Here is a 21,265-nt window from a genome sequence, read left to right on the forward strand (position 1 = left end):
AAAAAGAATGTATAACTTGCTGCTTAAATGGAACACCCAGGATGAGACAGTTAAATCGGCCATGATAAAGTGGGCTCAAGACATTGGGTACAACATCATGTTTGAAGACTGGGAAAGGTTATGGACCACTGGTATGAAATTTACGGCATGTAATGCCTTGAAAGAAAACATTATGAAAATGATATACAGGTGGTACATGACCCCAGTCAAGCTTGCAAAGATATATCATTTGACTGACAATAGATGTTGGAAGTGTAAAGAGGCTGAAGGAACATTCTTTCACCTATGGTGGACGTGCCCTAAAGTGAAGGCCTTCTGGGAAATGATATATAATGAGTTAAAAAAGGTGTTTAAGTACACCTTCCCTAAGAAACCAGAGGCCTTCCTCTTGGGCATTGTCGGCCAAAAGGTGTTAAAGAAGGATAGAACGTTTTTTATGTACGCAACTACAGCAGCAAGGATTCTTATCGCAAAACATTGGAAGACTCAAGATCTGCCCACACTGGAAGAGTGGCAAACGCAGCTGATAGACTATATGGAATTGGCTGAGATGACCGCCAGGATCCGAGATTTGGGAGAAGAAGCAATGGAGGAGGACTGAAAAAAATTTAAGGACTATCTGCAAAAGTTCTATAAATTATTTGAATTATAAGAATTCGTACGACTTGGAAAGAATAGCTCCAGCAAAGAGGGTAGAAGATATTGAAATTAAATAATAAATTAATGAAAGGATTAAATGTTTAAAGGTTGGAAATGTTATTATATTGGTTGACTAAAGTAAATTGACAATAAGTAATTTAAACTAAAACGTAAGCTTTGAAGGTACAAAAGAAACGTATGAAACAAGGTTATAATTTGCTGATATTTTTATTGTTAAGAATGCATTGCGGGGGAGATGTGGGGAAGTCCGATAATAGACTGGAACAAGCTTGAAATAATCAATTTTTCTGTCTTTTTTCTTCTTTCTTCTTTCTGTAATTGATACTTTTTCTGTGTAAATTGATGAATATATTCTATCTGGAAAAAAGCAATAAAAATATATTTTAAAAAAAAATCGGAACACTCGCAAGACGTTTTCGTCTTGCGAAGCAAGCCCATAGGGAAATTCGTCTTGTGAAGCAGCTCAAAAACGGAAAACCCTTTCGTCTAGCGGGTTTTCCATCTTGCGAGGCATTCTTCTTGCGGGGCACCACTGTATCATTTTTGAGATTGCATCCCAGTACAGCTTTCGCCACTCTTTTGTTGACTATGAGGGCCACTCCATTTCTTTTACGGGATTCTTGCCCACAGTAGTAGATATGGTGGTCATCTGAACTGAATTTGCCCATCCCTGTCCATTTTAGTTCACTGATGCCCAGGATGTCAATATTTATTCTTGCCATCTCATTTTTGACCACATCCAGCTTACCAAGGTTCATGGTTCTTACGTTCCAGCTTCCTATGCAATATTTTTCTTTACAGCATTGGACTTTCCTTTCGCTTCCAGGCATATCTGCAACCTTTCGGCTTTGGCCCAGCTGCTTCATCAGCTCTGAATCTACTTGTCCTTGTCCTCCACTCTTCCTCAGTAGCATGTTGGACGCCTTCCGACCTGAGGGGCTCACCTTCCAGCGTCATAACTTTTATATGCTTGTTGTCTTTGTCCATGGAGTTTTCTTGGCAGGGATACTGGAGTGGCTTGCCGGTTCCTGCTCCAGGTGGATCACGTTTGGTCAAAACTCTCCACCATGACCTGTCCATCTTGGGTGGCACTGCACGGCATAGCTCATAGCTTCTCTGAGTTATTCAAGCCCCTTTGCCACGGCAAGGCAGTGATCCATGAAGGGGACAATGGGTATTATTCACCTTTAATACTCACCTTTTTCAGTGTCACACATATTTTTATCTTGTGATCTTCAGGTAAGAGAGGTATACAAATGTACCGTATTTTTCGCCCTATAAGACGCACCATCCCATAAGGCGCACCTAGTTTTTTTGGGGGGGAAATAAAGGGGAAAAAATTAATTCCCCCCCCCCCAGGCGCGGGGCTGGGTTGGGGGAAGCCCGAGTTTCCCCCGACCCCAGCCCCCAAACAGGCAGCTCTCTGCAAGCCGTGGGAGCCCAGCGCTGGCTCCCGCTGCTTGCGGAGAGGTCCACGAAGCCTGGACGTGCTGAGCTCAACGCGCGCAGGCTTCAGCATACAGGCAACAGCATGCAGGATGCGCACCGACCCCCCTCGCTCTCCAGGCTTCAGCGAAAGCTTGCATTGGCCCATAGGACGCACACTTTTCCCCATCATTTTTCGAGGGGGAAAAGTGCGTCGTATAGGGCGAAAAATACGGTAATAAATAATTCCCAGTTGGAGCAGAGCTAGAATATCCAGAAGCCCTAGGTCACCCACGGCAAAGGAGAAAGAACAGTGAGAGAGGCCTGGACAGGGAATCTCCACTAAGATAAGCCAGTGTCAGGAGGCAGGTGCGAGACCCGGTGGCATATAATTATTATAAATAATAATTGGGGTGGGTGTCTCAATCTGGCCTTCCCAGCGGTCAGGCTCCAGCTGCTTTCCTTCTGCATCTCCAGCTCTCTCCATTCAAGAATGCAAGGCTGAGAGATGGAGGTCCAACCCCAAGAACATTCTCCAACTGAGCACTCCTTCAACCAACCACAAGCACCAAGCCTTGTCACTAGACTTATATATGGGTCTCCAGAAATGGTCACTATGCACCACCTGAGGCCAAAGGGACTGTACAGGTGATGAATAAAGATCTAGAGGTCAAAGGGGACAAAATGTGGCCCAAGGGGTGGAGGACTATAGTGCAGAGGATGAAGAACTTCATGATGAACTTAGGACCCTGAGGAATATTGGAACATACAGCAGCTCCCTTTCCTGTGAGAAACCACTTTTTATAAAACGTAAAGCCCACAGTTCAACCGTATTCTAAGATAATGCTGCTTCATTAACAATAATTAAGGGTTATAAAAGGCTGATGGTGCATGACCACTATTTTACATTATTTCATTTGCCTTTCCTAAAAATTTGGAACATATGGAGGACTGGAGAGATTGTACAAGACGTTAAAATAAGAGCAGGTGCTAATTGATGTGTGTAATAGTCCTTTGTTCTCTTCCTAGAAAACAAAAAGGATTTTCTCCCCACCCCATCGAAAGAAGACAATGGAGAAGGCAATCAGAATTCTGGAGGGCCATGTCTAATGGGAATAATGAAGAAAACATTTAAATACATGGAGTGTGAAAATAGAACATAAACAATTTGAAAGTATGGAGTGTGGAAGGAGCTTCACCGACAGCGGAAACCTTAGAAAACACCAACGGAGTCACACAGGGGAGAAATCATTTAAATGTATGGAGTGTGGAAAGAGCTTCAGTAGGAGTGGACACCTTAGAATTCATCTACGGACTCACACGGGGGAGAAACCATTTAAATGCATGGAGTGTGGAAAGAGCTTCACTGATAGTGGACACCTTAGAATTCATCTACGGACTCACACGGGGGAGAAACCATTTAAATGCATGGAGTGTGGAAAGAGCTTCACTAATAGTGGACACCTTAGAATTCATCTACGGACTCACACGGGGGAGAAACCTTTTAAATGTATGGAGTGTGGAAAGAGCTTCAGTACTAGTGGAAACCTTAGAATTCATCAACGGACTCACACAGGGGAGAAACCATTTAATTGCATGGAGTGTGGAAAGAGCTTCAGTGGGAGTGGAGACCTTAGAAAACATCAACGGATTCACACAGGGGAGAAAGCATTTAAATGCATGGAGTGTGGAAAGAGCTTCAGTCAGAGTGGACAGCTTAGAATTCATCTACATGCTCACATGGGGGAGAAACCATTTAAATGCATGGAGTGTGGAAAGAGCTTCACTGGTAGTGGAAACCTTAGAATTCATCAACGGACTCACACAGGGGAGAAACCATTTAATTGCATGGAGTGTGGAAAGAGCTTCAGTGAGAGTGGACAACTTAGAATTCATCAACGGAGTCACGCAGGGGAGAAACCATTTAAATGCATGGAGTGTGGAAAGAGCTTCAGTCGGAGTGGAGACCTTAGAATTCATCAACGGAGTCACACAGGGGAGAAATCATTTAAATGCATGGAGTGTGGAAAGAGCTTCAGTCAGAGTGGAAACCTTAGAATTCATCAACGGAGTCACACAGGGGAGAAATCATTTAAATGCATGGAATGTGGAAAGAGCTTCACTAATAGTGGACACCTTAGAATTCATCAACGGACTCACACTGGGGAGAAACCATTTGAATGCATGGAGTGTGGAAGGAGCTTCACTGATAGTGGAAACCTTAGAATTCATCAACGGACTCACACAGGGGAGAAGCCATTTCAGTGCATGGAGTGTGGAAAGAGCTTCAGTAGGAGTGGACACCTTAGAATTCATCAACGGACTCACACTGGGGAGAAACCATTTGAATGCATGGAGTGTGGAAAGAGCTTCAGTGGGAGTGGACACCTTAGAATTCATCAACGGACTCACACAGGGGAGAAACCATTTAATTGCATGGAGTGTGGAAAGAGCTTCACTAATAGTGGACACCTTAGAATTCATCAACGGACTCACACTGGGGAGAAACCATTTGAATGCATGGAGTGTGGAAAGAGCTTCAGTGGGAGTGGACACCTTAGAATTCATCAACGGACTCACACAGGGGAGAAACCATTTAATTGCATGGAGTGTGGAAAGAGCTTCAGTGGGAGTGGAGACCTTAGAAAACATCAACGGACTCACACAGGGGAGAAACCATTTAAATGCATAGAATGTGGAAAGAGCTTCACTACTAGTGGAAACCTTAGAAACCATCAACGGACTCACACAGGGGAGAAACCATTTCAATGCATGGAATATGGAAGGAGCTTCACTACAAGTGGAGTTCTTACAAAACATCAACAAACTCATACAGGGGAGTAACAATATAAGTCCTAGGGAAATGGACAGAGGTTCAGTTGTAGTGGAAGTCTTACAAACGATCAAAACACTCTGAGGGGTAAGAGTTGTAATAGTGGTGACACCCACAGGCCATCAATTAACTCAAAGAAGAGAAAGCGTTTAACTAGAAGGAGTATGGATCCTGCTTTGGTTATTATGCAACGCTTTTTAGAGAGTTGAACCTTTTTCTCTCCAAGTTGACACTTTCTTTCACATCAATAGTAGGAAATCAGTCTCAATTGCAGGCAGCGTGTGTGAGCTTCTGTTGTTTGTAACGTGGTCTAGACATTTATTTAAAGTAATGAAGGTAACATTTCACAATAGTAAGCCTAATCTAATATTTAATGTGAATCTGTAGTGTTGCTGCTGAAAGAGGGCGGACTGAGAGTGAGCTGGTGTTGGTGTTTGGTGGAGGGAGCTGGAAATGTTTGTATCTGGGAATAGAGAGTTTCTCAAAGTGGAGCTGAGACTGGTGGTCTTGCATGAGGAGGGAAGGGGGCACAGGGAAGAAGGGGCCATAGCAGAGCATCTCAAAGCAATGTGCTGGGGGGCGGGAGCCATGGTGACACAAGTGTGTGTAGAATGCTATTCCCATAATGACGCAGGCGAGAAACCGTAAGGATGAGTATAATGGGGAAGGAGGTTCAGGCAGGTCCCCAACCCAGAGTGCTAAGGGTCAGCTTCCTCCAAATCCACCAGCTGCCCCAAGGCAGGAGCCACCTCTGGGCCTGAGGGTGGAAAGCCTCCCTCCACCTTTGCAACTGGACATGATCCGAGGGCAGTGATGGCAAACCTTTTAGAGATGGAGTACCCAAACTGCAACGCAAAACCCACTTATTTATCACAAAGTGCCAACTACTGCAATGCGCTCTTTGTGGGGCTACCTTTGAAGGTGACCCGGAAACTACAACTAATGCAGAATGCGGCAGCTGCACTGGTGACTGGGAGCGGCCGCCGAGACCACAGAACACCGGTCTTGAAAGGCCTAAATTGGCTCCCAGTACGTTTCCAAGCACAATTCAAAGCGTTGGTGCTGACCTTGAAAGCCCTAAATGGCCTCGGTCCAGTATACCTGAAGGAGCATCTCCACCCTCATCGTTCTGTCCAGACACTGAGGTCCAGCGCCAAGGGCCTTCTGGCAGTTGTCTCCCTGCGAGAAGCCCAGTTACAGGGAACCAGGCAGAGGGCCTTCTTGGTGGTGGCACCCGCCCTGTGGAACACCCTCCCACCAGATCTCAAAGAGAACAACTACCACCAGAATTTTAGAAGACATCTGAAAGCAGCCCTGTTTAGGGAAGCTTTTAATGTTTGATGCATTATTGTAATTTAATATTTTGTTGGAAGCCGCCCAAAGTGGCCCAGCCAGATGGGCAGGGTATAAATAATAAATTATTATTATTACTATAACGCGGCAATTCTACCTGTATATTCAATTTTTTTCTGTTTGTTTCACATTTCTTCTCTATGACTACTGTTGTAATAAATAATCCTTCATAAAAGTTATTTCCTTACCTTCTTCATTAAATTGTCTTTCCATTGATCTGTAATGTTATGGTATAACTGAGTGCTTTTTTTCCTAAAAAAAATGCTTAGGGGGTACTTGTTCCGTTCGCAAAGTAAAGGAAGGATGGAACTCTGATTAATAAGAATACACACAGAGGCTTGAACCAGCAAGACTCTGGGAAGGGTGCGTATAATCGTCTCTCTGTGCTTGTCCGATTCCCACAGCCCCCGCCCCAGGCCGGTTTATTCACAAAAGAACTTTTTACAGAGTGTTTGTAAGAACTAATCAGATTTCTTCTGAGCATTTCCACAAACCCACGTGGGGAGAAAGTTAAACTACTAAAACTAATTAAGCACAAATATTTCTGGGGTAAACAAAGAAGAGCATTTAGCAACCCCGGAGGTCATAAACAAGCAATACACATGATAAGGAGGATGACCAGGAGGACAGCGGATCATTATCACCTTCATGTGAGATCTGTTTCCTGGCCCTAAGATTAAGATCCTAAGATTACCATATAGAAACCTACTTCAAAGAAACTTGCCCACTATCTTTATGGCCCAGGATGCCTGCCTGGCGAAGCAAGAAGCAACTGGGCTGTGTACGTGACAGGAGAAATGGGCAACAGGGAAAATGGCATGAAAAGGACACGAATGTAGAATCTTATGGGATTTAATCAGAAATTATCGTCAATATATCAAACCCAGTCAACACAATGTCTTCATTGTGGACACAATGGCTTGATGTACATTTTATAATTCCTCATGGTAATCCCAGCTGATCCCTACAGTACTCTCATTTTGACTCAAGAAAATCACCACCGGGGGAGGGAATAAATACAGTTGTAATTGGGGAAAATAAATACAGTGGTACCTCAGTTTTCAAACAGCTTAGTTCTCAAACTGCTTGCAACCTGAACACTTCAAACCCAGAAACGAGTGTTCCAGTTTTGGAACTTTTTTTGGAAGCCGAACATGCTCTGTTCTGAGTATAACTTCCGTTTTGAGTGCCATACTTCTGTTTTCCTTGTGAGGGAAGGCGGGCCGGGCGGCAAGTAGGAATGGGATGGGGCTGCTCCGCTAGGCAGCGTTGCTGCTTGCACGGGAAGAGGAGCTGGATGGGGGCTGCTGAGCTGGGGAGGGACAGGCTCCGTCACCCTTTCCGTTGAGGGGTTTGAGGCTGCACTCCCCTCAAGGGAGAATTTTAAAGGAGCCCCCCCTCCGCCTCAGATCCCCTGCAACCCCGTGAAGGCAGCCAGGCTGAATAGTTGCTGGGGCTGGGGAAGGTGGAGGCAGCCCGGAAGCTGCACCTGAGAGCCCCTGCACCACTTCAAGGCAGCCAGCCGCTCCTCAGTGGAGCTTCCCGCTGCCGCTCCTACTTGTGTGCAAGGAGGAGTGGAGGCAGGGATCTCTCAGCGCAAAGCCTCCACTTCTGAGAGATCTCCGCCCTGCTCCAGAACAGGGCTGCCTTCAGAGGTCTTCCAAAAGGTCTTCTGTTCAGTCGTGAACAGAATAATTTAAACAAGGTGTTACGGAAAAATTCTGGGTGCGGGGTTACTCTGCCACCCAGCTCATCGGACTAAGTCCGTGGTCCGTATCAAAGGAAACCAACAACGGTATTAAAAGAGAGAAAAACTGGATTTGAAATGACCAAACTACAAGATGAAAAGTCTCCCCAGTAAATGAGGCATGGGGGGGGGGGCTTTTGAAGTCTCCCTGCTGGCAAGGGAATTCCAGAGCAAGGGAATCCCTCACTGCCTCATCTCCAGCAGGAAGGGGGGGGGATTTCCAGACTGGGACCCTTCACTCTTAGGGGGAGGTGCTGGGGCCTGGGCAGCTGGATGGATGGACATCAGCCTGCAGAAATGCTCCCCCCTTCCTTTCACAGGACTGTTGTGCTGTTGCATGTGAGTGACAAGGCAAGACTCAAGAACAGTTCCCACCAACCAACATTACATCATTCCTCCACTGCCCACAAGAGGGCGATCTTTCCTCTACACATGGTAGAATCCTAGAATTGCAGAGTTGGAAGGGACCACGAGGGTCATCTAGTCCAGCCCCCTGCAAAGCAGGAATATTTTGCCCAAAGTGGGGCTCAAACCCCCGACCCATAGATTCAGAGTCTCATGCCCTACCGGCTGTGCTCTAAAAGGGAGAGTTTCAGTTCAAGCAGAGCCCAGAATAATTAGGGTTGCCATATTTCAAAAAGTAAAAACCAGGACAAGCCCAAAATTGTAGTGCTTTTTCTTTTTTAGACAAGGCCCCAAATAAACACCAAAAAAGCCCATGATTTTTTGATTGACTTGTCTTAAATTCAGGACAAAGTGCCATCTTTTGGAAATTCCGCCTTTGAAATCTTTTGCAAGTCTTTCTTTTGAATGGGGGGGGGGGGTGTTCCAATCTGGCCAGTCCCCACGCAAAAGAATAAATGGAAACGTATCAAAAAGGGCAGCATTTGGAAACCACCTGGTTGCAAACCACTCTGGGTCCTTTGGCCTCCTGCTAGCAGAACTGCCTGAACTGGGAGCAGAGTAGGACTTACTCCTGAGTAAGCAGGCTCTGGATGGAAGATTGTGTATCAATATGGCTTTTGGCCGTGAATTTATACCTACAGCTAAAACAAAAAATGAAGAAAGACAGTCAGTTAGGATTACCCCAAAAACCCTTAAAACTATTTGTGAACCCCCCCCCCCCCGCCAGGCCTCAAAGCCTCGCCTCAAGCATCTGCCTTGAAGTGGTGCAGGGGCTCTCAGATTCAGCTTCCGGGCTGCCTCCACCTTCCCCAACGCCAGCAACTATTCAGCCTGGCTGCCTTCACGGGGTTGCAGGGGATCTGAGGCGGAGGGGGGGGGCTCCTTGCAAATTCTCCCTTGAGGGGAGTGCAGCCTCAAAGCCCTCAACGGAAAGGGTGACGGAGCCTGTCCCTCCCCAGCTCAGCAGCCCCCATCCAGCTCCTCTTCCCGTGCAAGCAGCAAACCGATGGATTCTGCAGTCCAGGAATTCCCCCTTTCAAAGGATATCTCAGCCGCGCGCCCCCCCTCCCAGTAAAAAGTCCTCTGGGGCACGAAGGGGGCAGAGTTTCATATTCCCCGCAAGACCTACATTGGATCCCAGTACGTTTCTGAGCACAATTCAAAGTGTTGGTGCTGACCTTGAAAGCCCTAAACGGCCCAGTAAACCTGAAGGAGCATCTCCACCCCCATCATTCTGCCCGGACACTGAGGTCCAGCTCCAAGGGCCTTCTGGCGGTTCCCTCCCTGCGAGAAGCAAAGCTACAGGGAACCAGGCAGAGGGCCTTCTCGGTGGTGGCACCCGCCCTGTGGAACACCCTCCCACCAGATGTCAAAGAGAACAACAACTCCCAGACTTTCAGAATACATCTGAAGGCAGCCCTGTTCAGGGAAGTTTAAATAGGTTATTGTATTTTAATATTCTGTTGGAAGCCGCCCAGAGTGGCTGGGGAAACCCAGCCAGATGGGTGGGGTATAAATAATAAAATTATTATTATTATTATTATTATTATTATTATTATTATTATTATTATTATTGGTTGGAAGGTCTGTCAATACTGCACTCATTTTACCGGGGGAATCCAGGGGGTGGTATTTTCAACGGGGGGAGGAAGAAAGAGGGGCTGGTGTTTGGAGCTGGGCTGGGCTGTCAGGGGGCGAAGCTCAGCCATGCAGCCCTTGCTCCGCAGGCAGAAGGACCCCGGCGGAGGGCTTGGCATGCAGAAGGAGGCCCAGAAGGAGACCCTCCCCCGGCCTCCACTTGCCCAGTTGGGGGGGGCGGGGGCCGGGTCCCCATGGAGCCCCCAGAGCAGGAGGCCAGAGGCAGCGCCGCCCCGTCGCCTTCCCCTCCGGACACAGGGAGGGGCTGCTCTTGGAGACGTAGCTCTAGGGACACGCGCGTCGGAAAAGGAGCCGGAAGTGGCGCTGCTGAATGCGCCGGAAGTTGCCAGACAGGGAAAGGAGGAGGGGCGTCAGTGGAGAAACCCCCCCCCCCGCCCTTTCTAGTGCAGACAAAGAAAGCGGACTAATCCGGAGCCAGGGAGGCGGAGGACCAAGAGGTAAAGGGGGAGAGAAGGGGGGGAATAGTGGGGGGGATAAGGGGGGAGGGAGGACGAAGAGACCTGCAGGGTTGGCCTTGCAAGATCTCCTGGGCAGCAGCAGCACCGCCAGACTCCCCTTTCTCTTTCCTGGGGGGCCGAGAGATGCTCAGCTGCCCTGCCCCCCCCCCCGGAGGCCTTGGCGGGAAGGGGAATGAGGACCCCAAGCAGGGCTGGGGGTGGGGCTGAGGCCCCCCATTCTCCCTGGGGTCGTGGGGCGCCTGGCTGGGGGAACGGAGAGAGGGAGTCCATGGAAGGGTTAAAGGAAGGGGGAGGAGCCTCGACGGAGACCCCTCCCCTTCCATCACATCTTATTCCCCAGTCTCCCTGCTGGCAGTCTGGCAGTCCCAGATTATCTGTATTCACTAGGACTCATCTCCATACTTTGGATTATCCTGAATACCACCATTTGGTAGCCTAGCCCAAACCCAAAAGTCCTGCTAGGATGCATCTTGGCTTGCCTGCTGATGAAACTGAGTGTGTGAGGATTGATAATATTGTCATTTATCCGTTTCAGATCCCTAAGTGGCAGCAGTTGCCAGGACATTGTCCTGTTCGCCTCTGTATAGTTCCAGCCTTAGTTCAGATGTTGTGGTAGATTGCAATCAGGGTGGATTTGATATAAGTCAAATTGATTTGTCCAGTATACCTGAAGGAGCGTCTCCACCCCCATCGTTCTGCCCGGACGCTGAGGTCCAGCGCCGAGGGCCTTCTGGCGGTTCCCTCATTGCGAGAAGCAAAGCTACAGGGAACCAGGCAGAGGGCCTTCTCGGTAGTGGCGCCCGCCCTGTGGAACGCCCTTCCAGCAGATGTCAAAGCGATAAACAACTACCTGACATTCAGAAGACATCTTAAGGCAGCCCTGTTCCGGGAAGTTTTTAACGTGTGATTTTACTGTATTTTTGGTTTTACGGAAGCCGCCCAGAGTGGCTGGGGAGGCCCAGCCAGATGGGCGGGGTATAAATTATTATTATTATTATTATTATTATTATTGATTTCAATCACAATTTACAATAAATCACTAGTCAGTATGATTCTATTTGAATCAAAAATTTCTGATTTGGTTACACTATTAGAAATACACAGACAGATAATTATGAAATCATTCTGAGGTTTAATAAGTTTACTGTCTATATTTAGACAACATTTCGGCTGTAATTTATTGGAAAGAGAAAAATAATCATTTCCTTAGTAACAACTTAAACAATTTATTTAACTAAAACAATATTATAGCATGTTGGTAAAAATATTTTTTTTATATATAAAAAACAACAACCAAGCAGACTGAGTTTTAGCGCACATGAAAAACTCAGTACTTACGCCTTTCACCACCTCCACTACCAGCCACCCCTTTGGATTGGCTTCGGCATCCAGGTGCCTATTCTGTACAGTTAAGTGTTAGTGCGGTTGTTGGAACCCAGTGGGATTGGGAAGAGGTTGCCAGCCCTGAAGAGCCTTCAGCGCTTGCCTCAAGTCTGAGTTGCACAATTATTACACAAAGACCCCAAGATGTGTGGAGTATTCTGCTCACAAGGTTGCACTTTCATTTTTACTGCTTCACACTTAGCTACTTGTGCAGATCTCTTCCTCGCAAACCATCTGTTCATTGAACCTCTTAGAACTCAGCATTTAAGGGGTTGATTCTGTGTATATAATTCTGCATTGGAACAATGGGATTAAGGTTTTCCGTCAACTCTGTATGTTTATTTTATAACATTTTTCCTGTGAAGAAAAGGCATGTTATCTCTGCAGATACACAAATTCACACTTTTGAGAATGGCAAAAGCAAGCATCTGTGACAATATCGTCTCTTTAGAAAAACTTCCCCAAATAATCTTACGAAAACCTCTGGAAGAGCATGACATTGTGAATGGATTAATGGAATTCATTTACCCAAAAAATTAAATATTCCATATAAAGCCTCATGCTAGATAATTAAAAAGAAATCCTTATTTCCTGATGAATAGCCTTTGGACTATAATGTAATTAAATATAAAACTATCTTTAGATAGACTTTTTCCTCTAAAAGCATTTTATTTTTTTTTAAATTCTGATTTAAAAAATCTGATTTAAATAAAAAAATCCGATTTTAATTTTTTTTAAAAAAAATCATTGATTGTATCCACCCTGATTGCAATCTTTAGCTGCTGATAACATGGCAACGTTTAGCAGCTCATATTGTGAGGTTTAGCTGGTGAGAACATTGCAACTGTCAGCTGACGAGTTATCACAATATTGAAAATCAGATATTTCCTAGTCCTTATGCACATTGGATCTGCGATATAATGTCAGCTCAAATATTAGGAAACAGTTAGCACATTAACATCAAGCCCAGCTCTAATTATGACCTAAATTTCTGGCCCAGTGTATCATTGCAGATTTTACCAGTTTTATTTTGCTTCCCATTCTAATAGTATCTCATACATTTTGGAAAGTTTTTTTAAAAAATGGTTCAGTAGTACCTAAGAGACCAACTAAGTTTGTTCTGGGGATGAGCTTTCGTTTGCATGCACACTTCTTCAGATTGGACAATTTTCTACCTGAAATTTGGGAAACACTTTTTCTTTCCTCACCATAATATCTCTTTCAAACTGTGAACTTTCAGTCCAAAAACCTCTCCCTTTATCTTGTCCAAACAAGATGATTTGATGGTATTGAAACCAATCTGCCATCACACCACCCACCTCATCCTGTTTATTCAGTTTTATTTCTTCTTCCGAAAAGTCCAAAAGATCTCTGTAAGTTGCCCATTGCTTCTTCCGTATTGCATTTTTAAAAAAGCTGTTGCTTTTGTGGGTGGAAGCCAAAGAGGTGATTTTCTTTCCAGCGGATTATTATATTTATCCCATACTGTAAAAAGGATTTTCTGAATAACCTGATTCATAGAGCTCTTGTGTGTTTTAGTTTTATCCTGCCATAAATAAGCGTGCCAACCAAACATATTCTTGTTTGATGTTTAGTCGTGTCCGACTCTTCGTGACCCCATGGACTAGAGCAGCCAGGCACCCCTGTCCTCCACTGCCTCCCGCAGTTTGGCCAGACCCATGTCTGTAGCTTCGAAGACACTATCCAACCATCTCGTCCTCTGTCGTCCCCTTCTCCTTGTGCCCTCCATCTTTCCCAACATCAGGGTCTTTTCCAGGGAGTCTTCTCTTCTCATGAGGTGGCCAAAGTCTTGGAGCCTCAGCTTCACGATCTGTCCTTCCAGTGAGCGCTCAGGGCTGATCTCCTTCACAATGGATCGGTTGGATCTTCTTGCAGTCCATGGGACTCTCAAGAGTCTCCTCCAGCACCAGAATTCAAAAGCATCAATTCTTTGGCGATCTGCCTTCTTTATGGTCCAGCTCTCACTTCCATACATCACTACTGGGAAAACCATAGCTTTTACTATACGGACCTTTGTTGGCAAGGGGATGTCTCTACTTTTTAAGATGCTGTCTAGGCATCTTAAAATATTTTCTTACGACCTTTGTTGTAAGAAAAAACCTGTTCCTTTCCCCTTATGGGGTATCCAAGAGCCCATATAGTCCTTAAGTGGGTTCCATATTGGTAGGAGAAAATAACAGAGGCCAACCAGAGTATATGGAGAAGCAAAGTGGCTAGTAAGCCTGATCTTTATTGCAACAGTGTCCCCCCCTCACCACAACCAGGAGGGAGGTGTGCACGGCTTTATATAGTCTTTTGAAATTGCCCACCCAAGACCACCCACCCCCCAAATATCATACAGAAGGAGAATGTCTACAGCAGGAATACATCACAGGAGGCAGTCTACAGCAGAAAACCTGTCCCCAAGGATACCTGTTAATGGTCACTGACTGCATTACCTAGGCAGCCTGGGCATTCTTTTGTGATGGTAAATACTTTAGTTCCTGAATCCAGATCACAGGCCCACCCTGTTCATCCCTCCTTAAGGCAGTATTTGTAAGCACAAAGACAATGGGAAGGCTTCCATTTGCCTCCTTTACTGCAGAGGAATATTTGAGTACGTTTCTGAGCACAATTCAAAGTGTTGGTGCTGACCTTTTAAGCCCCAAACGGCCTCAGTCCTGTATACCTGAAGGAGCATCTCCACCTCCATCGTTCAACCTGGACACTGAGATCCAGCGCTGAGGGCCTTCTGGCGGTTCCCTCATTGCAAGAAGTGAGGTTACAGGGAACCAGACAGAGGGCCTTCTGGGTAGTGGCGCTTGCCCTATGGAATGCCCTCCCATCAGATGTCAAGGAATTAAGCAGCTATCTTATTTTTAAAAGACACCTGAAGGCAGCCCAGTTTAGGGAAGTTCTTAATATTTAATGCTTTACTGTTTTTAACACTCGATTGGGAGCCGCCCAGAGTGGCTGGGGAAACTCAGCCAGATGGGCAGGGTATAAATAATAAATTATTATTACTATTATTAGTAGTAGTCTGTGGTGCTCAATGTTTAGGTATAGTAAATACTAGGATTTAATTAGAACTTGTGTGTTATAGCGGGGATATGCCCAGGCTTCAGCATACAGGCAACTCTCCGCAAGCCGTGGGAGCCCAGTGCGGGTTCCTCCTACGTCTTGCGGAGATCTGCGTGACGCCTGGAGAGCGAGAGCGACCCTTCTCACTCTCCAGGCTTCAGCGAAAGCCTGCATTTGCCCCATAGGACGCACACACATTTCCCCTTCATTTTTGGAGGGGGAAAAGTGCGTCCTTGTCAGTGTTTGTAAAAAGCAAAAAAAAAGAAAAAAAAAGAAGGAAAGGGTTCTGACCTCCCTTTGTCTCCTCAGTCTCCTTGATATTCTAGAATAAAGTGTGGCTAAGATTCTGAGTCACAATCATGGCTGAGAAATACAGCCAGGGAATATGAAACTGATTTGAAGATTGGTTTCTTCTTTACTTATTATTATTATTATTATTATTATTATTATTATTATTATTATTATATTACATTCAGGAGGACACACCACGGGTTTCCTTCTTCTTTCTTTTCTTTCCAACAATCATAATAATAATAATTATAATTATAATTTACTATTTATACCCCGCCCATCTGGCTGGGCCTCCCCAGCCACTCTGGGTGGCTTCCATAGAAACCAAAAATACAGTAAAATATCACACGTTAAAAACTTCCCTGAACAGGGCTGCCTTAAGATGTCTTCTGAATGTCAGGTAGTTGTTTATCGCTTTGACATCTGCTGGAAGGGCGTTCCACAGGGCGGGCGCCACTACCGAGAAGGCCCTCTGCCTGGTTCCCTGTAGCTTTGCTTCTCGCAATGAGGGAACCGCCAGAAGGCCCTTGGCGCTGGACCTCAGCGTCCGGGCAGAATGATGGGGGTGGAGACGCTCCTTCAGGTATACTGGACCGAGGCCGTTTAGGGCTTTAAAGGTCAGCACCAACACTTTGAATTGTGCTCGGAAACGTACTGGGAGCCAATGTAGGTCTTTCAAGTTATATGGTATTGGCGGCCGCTGCCAGTCACCAGTCTAGCTGCCGCATTCTGGATTAATTGTAGTTTCCGAGTCACCTTCAAAGGTAGCCCCACGTAGAGCGCATTGCAGTAGTCCAAGCGGGAGATAACCAGAGCATGCACCACTCTGGCCAGTGTTATTCACCTTTAATACTCACCTTTTTCAGTGTAACACATATTTTTATCTTGTGATATTCAGATGAAGAGAGGTATAACAATTTAATAAATAATTCCCAGTTGGAGCAGAGCTAGAATATCCGGAAGCCCTTGGCCACCCAGGGCAAAGGAGGAAGAACAGTGAGAGAGGCCTGGACAGGGAATCTCCGCTAAGATAAGCCAGTGTCAGGAGGCGGGTGCGAGACCCGGTGGCATATAATTATTATAAATCAGAATTGGGGAGGGTGTCTCAATCTGGCCTTCCCAGCAGTCAGGCTTCAGCTGCTTTCCTTCTGCATCTCCAGCTCTCTCCATTCAAGAATGCAAGGCTGAGAGATGGAGGTCCAACCCCAAGAACATTGTCCCACTGAGCACTCCTTCAACCGGCCACAAGCACCAAGCCTTGTCACTAGATTTATATATGGGTCTCCCAAAATGGTCAGTATGGACCTCCTGAGGCCAAAGGGACTCTGCAGGTGATTAATAAACATCTAGAGGTCGAAGGGGACAAAATGTGGCCCAAGGGGTGGAGGATTATAGTGCAGCAGATGAAGAACTTCATAATGAACTTAGGACCCTGAGGAATATTGGCCAGGTTCATGGAATATAGAGCAGCTCCCGTTCCTGTGATAAACCATTTTTTATCAAACGTAAAGCCCACAGTTAAACTGTATTCTAAGATAATGCTGCTTCATTAATGCTTAATTAAAGGTTAGGAAAGGCTGATGATGCATTACCATTATTTAACATTATTTCATCTGTCTTTCCGAAAAATTTCACATGGAGGACAGGAAAGAATGTACGAGATGTCAAAATAAGAGCAGGTGCTAATTGATGTGTGTAATATTCCTTTGTTCTCTTCCTAGGTTTCCTTTCCCCCCGCTCCTCCCTGTTGAAAGAAGACAATGGAGAAGGCAGTGAAAATTCTGGAGGGCCATGTCCAAAGGGAATAACAAAGAAACCATATAAATTCATGGAATGTGAAAAGAGAGAGGAGAAACAATTTGAAAGTATGGAGTGTGGAAGGAGTTTCACTGACAGTGGAACACTTGAAAAACATCAATGGACTCACACAGGGGAGAAACCATTTAAATGCATGGAGTGTGGAAAGAGCTTCAGTCAGAGTGGACACCTTAGAATTCATCAACGGAGTCACACGGGGGAGAAACCATTTAAATGCATGGAGTGTGGAAAGAGCTTCAGTCAGAGTGGAGACCTTAGAATTCATCAACGGAGTCACACTGGGGAGAAACCATTTAAATGCATGGAATGTGGAAAGAGCTTCACTGAGAATGGAAAACTTAGAATTCATCAACGGACTCACACGGGGGAGAAACCATTTAAATGCATGGAGTGTGGAAAGAGCTTCAGTCAGAGTGGACAGCTTAGAATTCATCAACGGAGTCACACAGGGGAGAAACCATTTGAATGCATGGAGTGTGGAAAGAGCTTCAGTCAGAGTGGACACCTTAGAATTCATCAACGGACTCACACGGGGGAGAAACCATTTAAATGCATGGAGTGTGGAAAGAGCTTTACTGAGAGTGGAAATCTTAGAATTCATCAACGGAGTCACACAGGGGAGAAATCATTTAAATGCATGGAGTGTGGAAAGAGCTTCAGTCAGAGTGGATACCTTAGAATTCATCAACGGACTCACACGGGGGAGAAACCATTTGAATGCATGGAATGTGGAAAGAGCTTCACTGAGAATGGAAAACTTAGAATTCATCAACGGACTCACACGGGGGAGAAACCATTTAAATGCATGGAGTGTGGAAAGAGCTTCACTGAAAGTGGACACCTTAGAATTCATCAACGGAGTCACACGGGGGAGAAACCATTTAAATGCATGGAGTGTGGAAAGAGCTTCAGTGGGAGTGGACACCTTAGAATTCATCAACGGAGTCACACGGGGGAGAAACCATTTAAATGCATGGAGTGTGGAAAGAGCTTCACTGAAAGTGGACACCTTAGAATTCATCAACGGAGTCACACGGGGGAGAAACCATTTAAATGCATGGAGTGTGGAAAGAGCTTCAGTGGGAGTGGACACCTTAGAATTCATCAACGGAGTCACACAGGGGAGAAACCATTTAAGTGCATGGAATGTGGAAAGAGCTTCAGTCAGAGTGGAAACCTTAGAATTCATCAATGGTGTCACACAGGGGAGAAACCATTTAAATGCATGGAGTGTGGAAAGAGCTTCAGTCGGAGTGGAGACCTTAGAATTCATCAACGGAGTCACACAGGGGAGAAATCATTTAAATGCATGGAGTGTGGAAAGAGCTTCACTGAGAGTGGAAATCTTAGAATTCATCAACGGAGTCACACGGGGGACAAACCATTTGAATGCATGGAGTGTGGAAAGAGCTTCAGTCAGAGTGGACACCTTAGAATTCATCAACGGAGTCACACTGGGGAGAAACCATTTAAATGCATGGAGTGTGGGAAGAGCTTCAGTCAGAGTGGAGACCTTAGAATTCATCAACGGAGTCACACAGGGGAGAAACCATTTAAATGCATGGAGTGTGGAAAGAGCTTCAGTGGGAGTGGACACCTTAGAATTCATCAGCGGAGTCACACAGGGGAGATACCATTTCTGCTGCTCCAGAGAAGCGGACACGGAGCAATGGATCCAAACTACAAGAAAGAAGATTCCACCTAAACATTAGGAAGAACTTCCTGACAGTAAGAGCTGTTTGACAGTGGAATTTGCTGCCAAGGAGTGTGGTGGAGTCTCCTTCTTTGGAGGTCTTTAAGCAGAGGCTTGACAACCATATGTCAGGAGTGCTCTGATGGTGTTTCCTGCTTGGCAGGGGGTTGGACTCGATGGCCCTTGTGTTCTCTTCCAATTCTATGATTCTATGATTCTAAATGCATGTAGTGTGGAAAGCTTCAGTCAGAGTGGACACCTTAGAATTCATCAACGGAGTCACACAGGGGAGAAACCATTTAAATGCATGGAATGTGGAAAGAGCTTCACTACTAGTGGAAACCTTAGAATTCATCAACGCACTCACAGGTGAGAAACCATTTAAATGCATGGAGTGTGGAAAGAGCTTCACTGAGAGTCGAACGCTTAGAAAGCATCAACGGACTCACACAGGGGAGAAACCATTTAAATGCATGGAGTTTGGAAAGAGCTTCAATAGAAGTGGACACCTTAGCAAACACCATTGAACTCACAGAGCGAAAACCACTTACTTATATGGAGTGTAGATAGCTCTTCAATCCTGATGTTCTTACAAAACCTCAATGGACTCACAAGGAGGAGAAGCTTTAAGAGTTGAAACCCAACAATCTACCAACAAACTGAAAAAGCAGAAATGATTTGAATGGAAGGAGTGTGGGAAGTTCTTCTATTACCTTATATGTATATAATTTTATATGCAATTTGTTTTTATATGGAATTTATTTACAAATTGCTACATACTTTCCAGATACACATTTATTTCATACTTGACTTCCTCTCCATGGTTTCCCCATAGAATTTTTAAATTGCTGCATATTTCAGATATTTACACCTTACCTTTTCCACACTCTTCTCCAGCAAGTTTTGAACTGTTGTTTTCCATTCAGCTCCTACTTGTGTTTGTACATGTTTACAAAAATTCTTTAAATATTCAACAAAAGGTTTCTACTCCTCCTTAATGTCTGTCTTGATCTCTTATTTTCATAGTTAAATTTGCCAATTTGACATATTCCATCACTTTTAACTGCCGCTCTCTTGATCAAGTGTAGCTATCTCTTGATTTTGCCATTTTTGTGCATAAAGTACTTTTGCTGCTGTCGTTCATCTGTCTTCATGGAACATTTAACCCAGTTATCCCTAAAAGAAATGGTTTCTGCAGGACCATCACCCTAAGTAAAGTAATTTTCTCCCTAGTTATAATTCATCTGGTTGGCTGAAAGCCACAAAGATGTTTTCTTTTCCAACAAATCCTTATACATTTCCCAAGCTCTTTATAAATTCTTCCTAATTACATAATTAATTACAAGAAAAGTATTTGGTATTTTGCCTTCTTTTGAGATACCTTTCTGCAGTGTTCTGTCTTAGTCCAGTGATACTACTCCATTAAAATCGCCCATAATAATTATATTTCCAACATAAACCTCAGACATACTTTCATCCAATAGTTGGAAGAAATCTTTCTTTTTCCTCATTAGGTGCGTCAGCTCCTACCAATAATATTTTTTTCTCCTTCACCATCACTTTCACTGCAATAATTCTTCACCTCTAAAGATCTGTTTAGAGTCCAGTTTGGAATTCATATATAGTACCACCCCTCTTTTCTTTGTTTTATATGAATTCCTGTCCTAGTCCTTTATTTACCAATAATCATTTTTGTTGTTGTTTCCTTGTGAAAATATGTGTAATTTTATTTCATTTGGTTTTGTTGTTCAAACCATTCACATTCAAAGAAAACAATTTTAAATCCAACATTGAATCCTTTAAACAGTTTTAAGTCCCCTTTCCCCTTATCAGCTATCTCCCTCCTCCAGCTCTTCTACTGATGCATCTCCCAGCTCTTTTTAAAAATATATTTCCTCTAGAATGCCTCTGTTTTTATTGGCCCTTGCCATCTTTGTTTCTTCCCTATGTACATAAAAAAGTTCCCTTCCAGGAATTCTCAACTAAAGGGAATTGAATTCTTCTTGAGCGCATCAGCCAGAAACTTATAGCTGGTTCTTTTCTTCAGCAATTTTGAGCATTGTAATCAGTTTTTCTGGTAGTGTGTTTGGAGTTCTTGATCTTGAGTTTCATAAAATCAATCAAACTCCTGGTAGTTTATTTGCTTTTGCATAAGCTGATTTCACTCTGAAAGCAAGAATCTCCATCAAGTCATTTTTTTCTTTCTTTCTCCTCTTGTTTCTCCTTCTCTACTTTGGTTGAGGGTGTCTTCCTCGACTGGCCCATAGTCAAGTTCTTGTTAACACCCAACATTTTTATAGCTTTCCACTTTAGGCAGGGTGCTCCGATGTTCCAGTAACCCCAGAGCCTTATGGGGGGGGCTATACCCACACACTCTCTCCCACCCCCATGGCACCTGTAGTAAAGTTAGTACTTTGGTCAAGCGGAGAGTGAGGCCTTGTGGGAAACCAGCAAGAATT

General features: G+C 44.8%; 5 protein-coding genes across 7 annotated transcripts in view; all 5 read left to right on the forward strand.

Moving 5' to 3' along the window:
* LOC309525831 (uncharacterized protein) overlaps positions 1–21,265 on the forward strand; it is a 71,458-nt gene that overhangs the window by 35,279 nt on the left and 14,914 nt on the right. The window lies entirely within an intron of this gene.
* The window catches only part of LOC309525820 (uncharacterized protein), a 94,849-nt gene that overhangs the window by 22,329 nt on the left and 51,255 nt on the right, over positions 1–21,265 (forward strand). Inside the window, exon 2 of one of the 2 annotated variants that reach the window (XM_082211421.1) lies at positions 4,875–4,926. The exons of the other annotated variant lie outside the window; for it this stretch is intronic. The gene's annotated coding sequence lies outside the window, so the exon portion shown is untranslated. Of the gene's footprint in view, positions 1–4,874; positions 4,927–21,265 lie in introns of those variants that run through there. 2 annotated transcript variants of the gene reach the window in all.
* On the forward strand, positions 2,348–5,732 carry LOC309526255 (uncharacterized protein; the record flags this gene model as incomplete). The annotated part of the gene is made up of 3 exons (XM_082212167.1): positions 2,348–2,695; positions 3,115–4,276; positions 5,647–5,732. Exons 2-3 carry the CDS (start codon positions 3,262–3,264, stop codon positions 5,730–5,732), a joined length of 1,101 nt encoding a protein of 366 aa, XP_082068293.1. The 5' UTR covers positions 2,348–2,695; positions 3,115–3,261.
* LOC309527593 (uncharacterized protein) overlaps positions 4,932–21,265 on the forward strand; it is a gene marked incomplete at its 3' end in the record, with an annotated part of 48,133 nt that continues 31,799 nt past the window's right edge. Inside the window, exon 1 of the mRNA XM_082214416.1 lies at positions 4,932–6,634. The remainder of the gene's footprint in view (positions 6,635–21,265) is intronic.
* LOC309526256 (uncharacterized protein) lies at positions 10,160–20,668 on the forward strand (the record flags this gene model as incomplete). Its single annotated transcript, XM_082212168.1, has 3 exons — positions 10,160–10,519; positions 17,017–18,779; positions 20,657–20,668. The coding sequence occupies exons 1-3, from the start codon at positions 10,393–10,395 to the stop codon at positions 20,666–20,668; spliced, it is 1,902 nt and encodes a 633-aa protein (XP_082068294.1). The 5' UTR covers positions 10,160–10,392.

Source organism: Podarcis vaucheri (assembly GCF_965113315.1).
Source record: "Podarcis vaucheri genome assembly, chromosome: 2".
In the NCBI taxonomy this organism is placed as follows: domain Eukaryota; kingdom Metazoa; phylum Chordata; class Lepidosauria; order Squamata; family Lacertidae; genus Podarcis; species Podarcis vaucheri.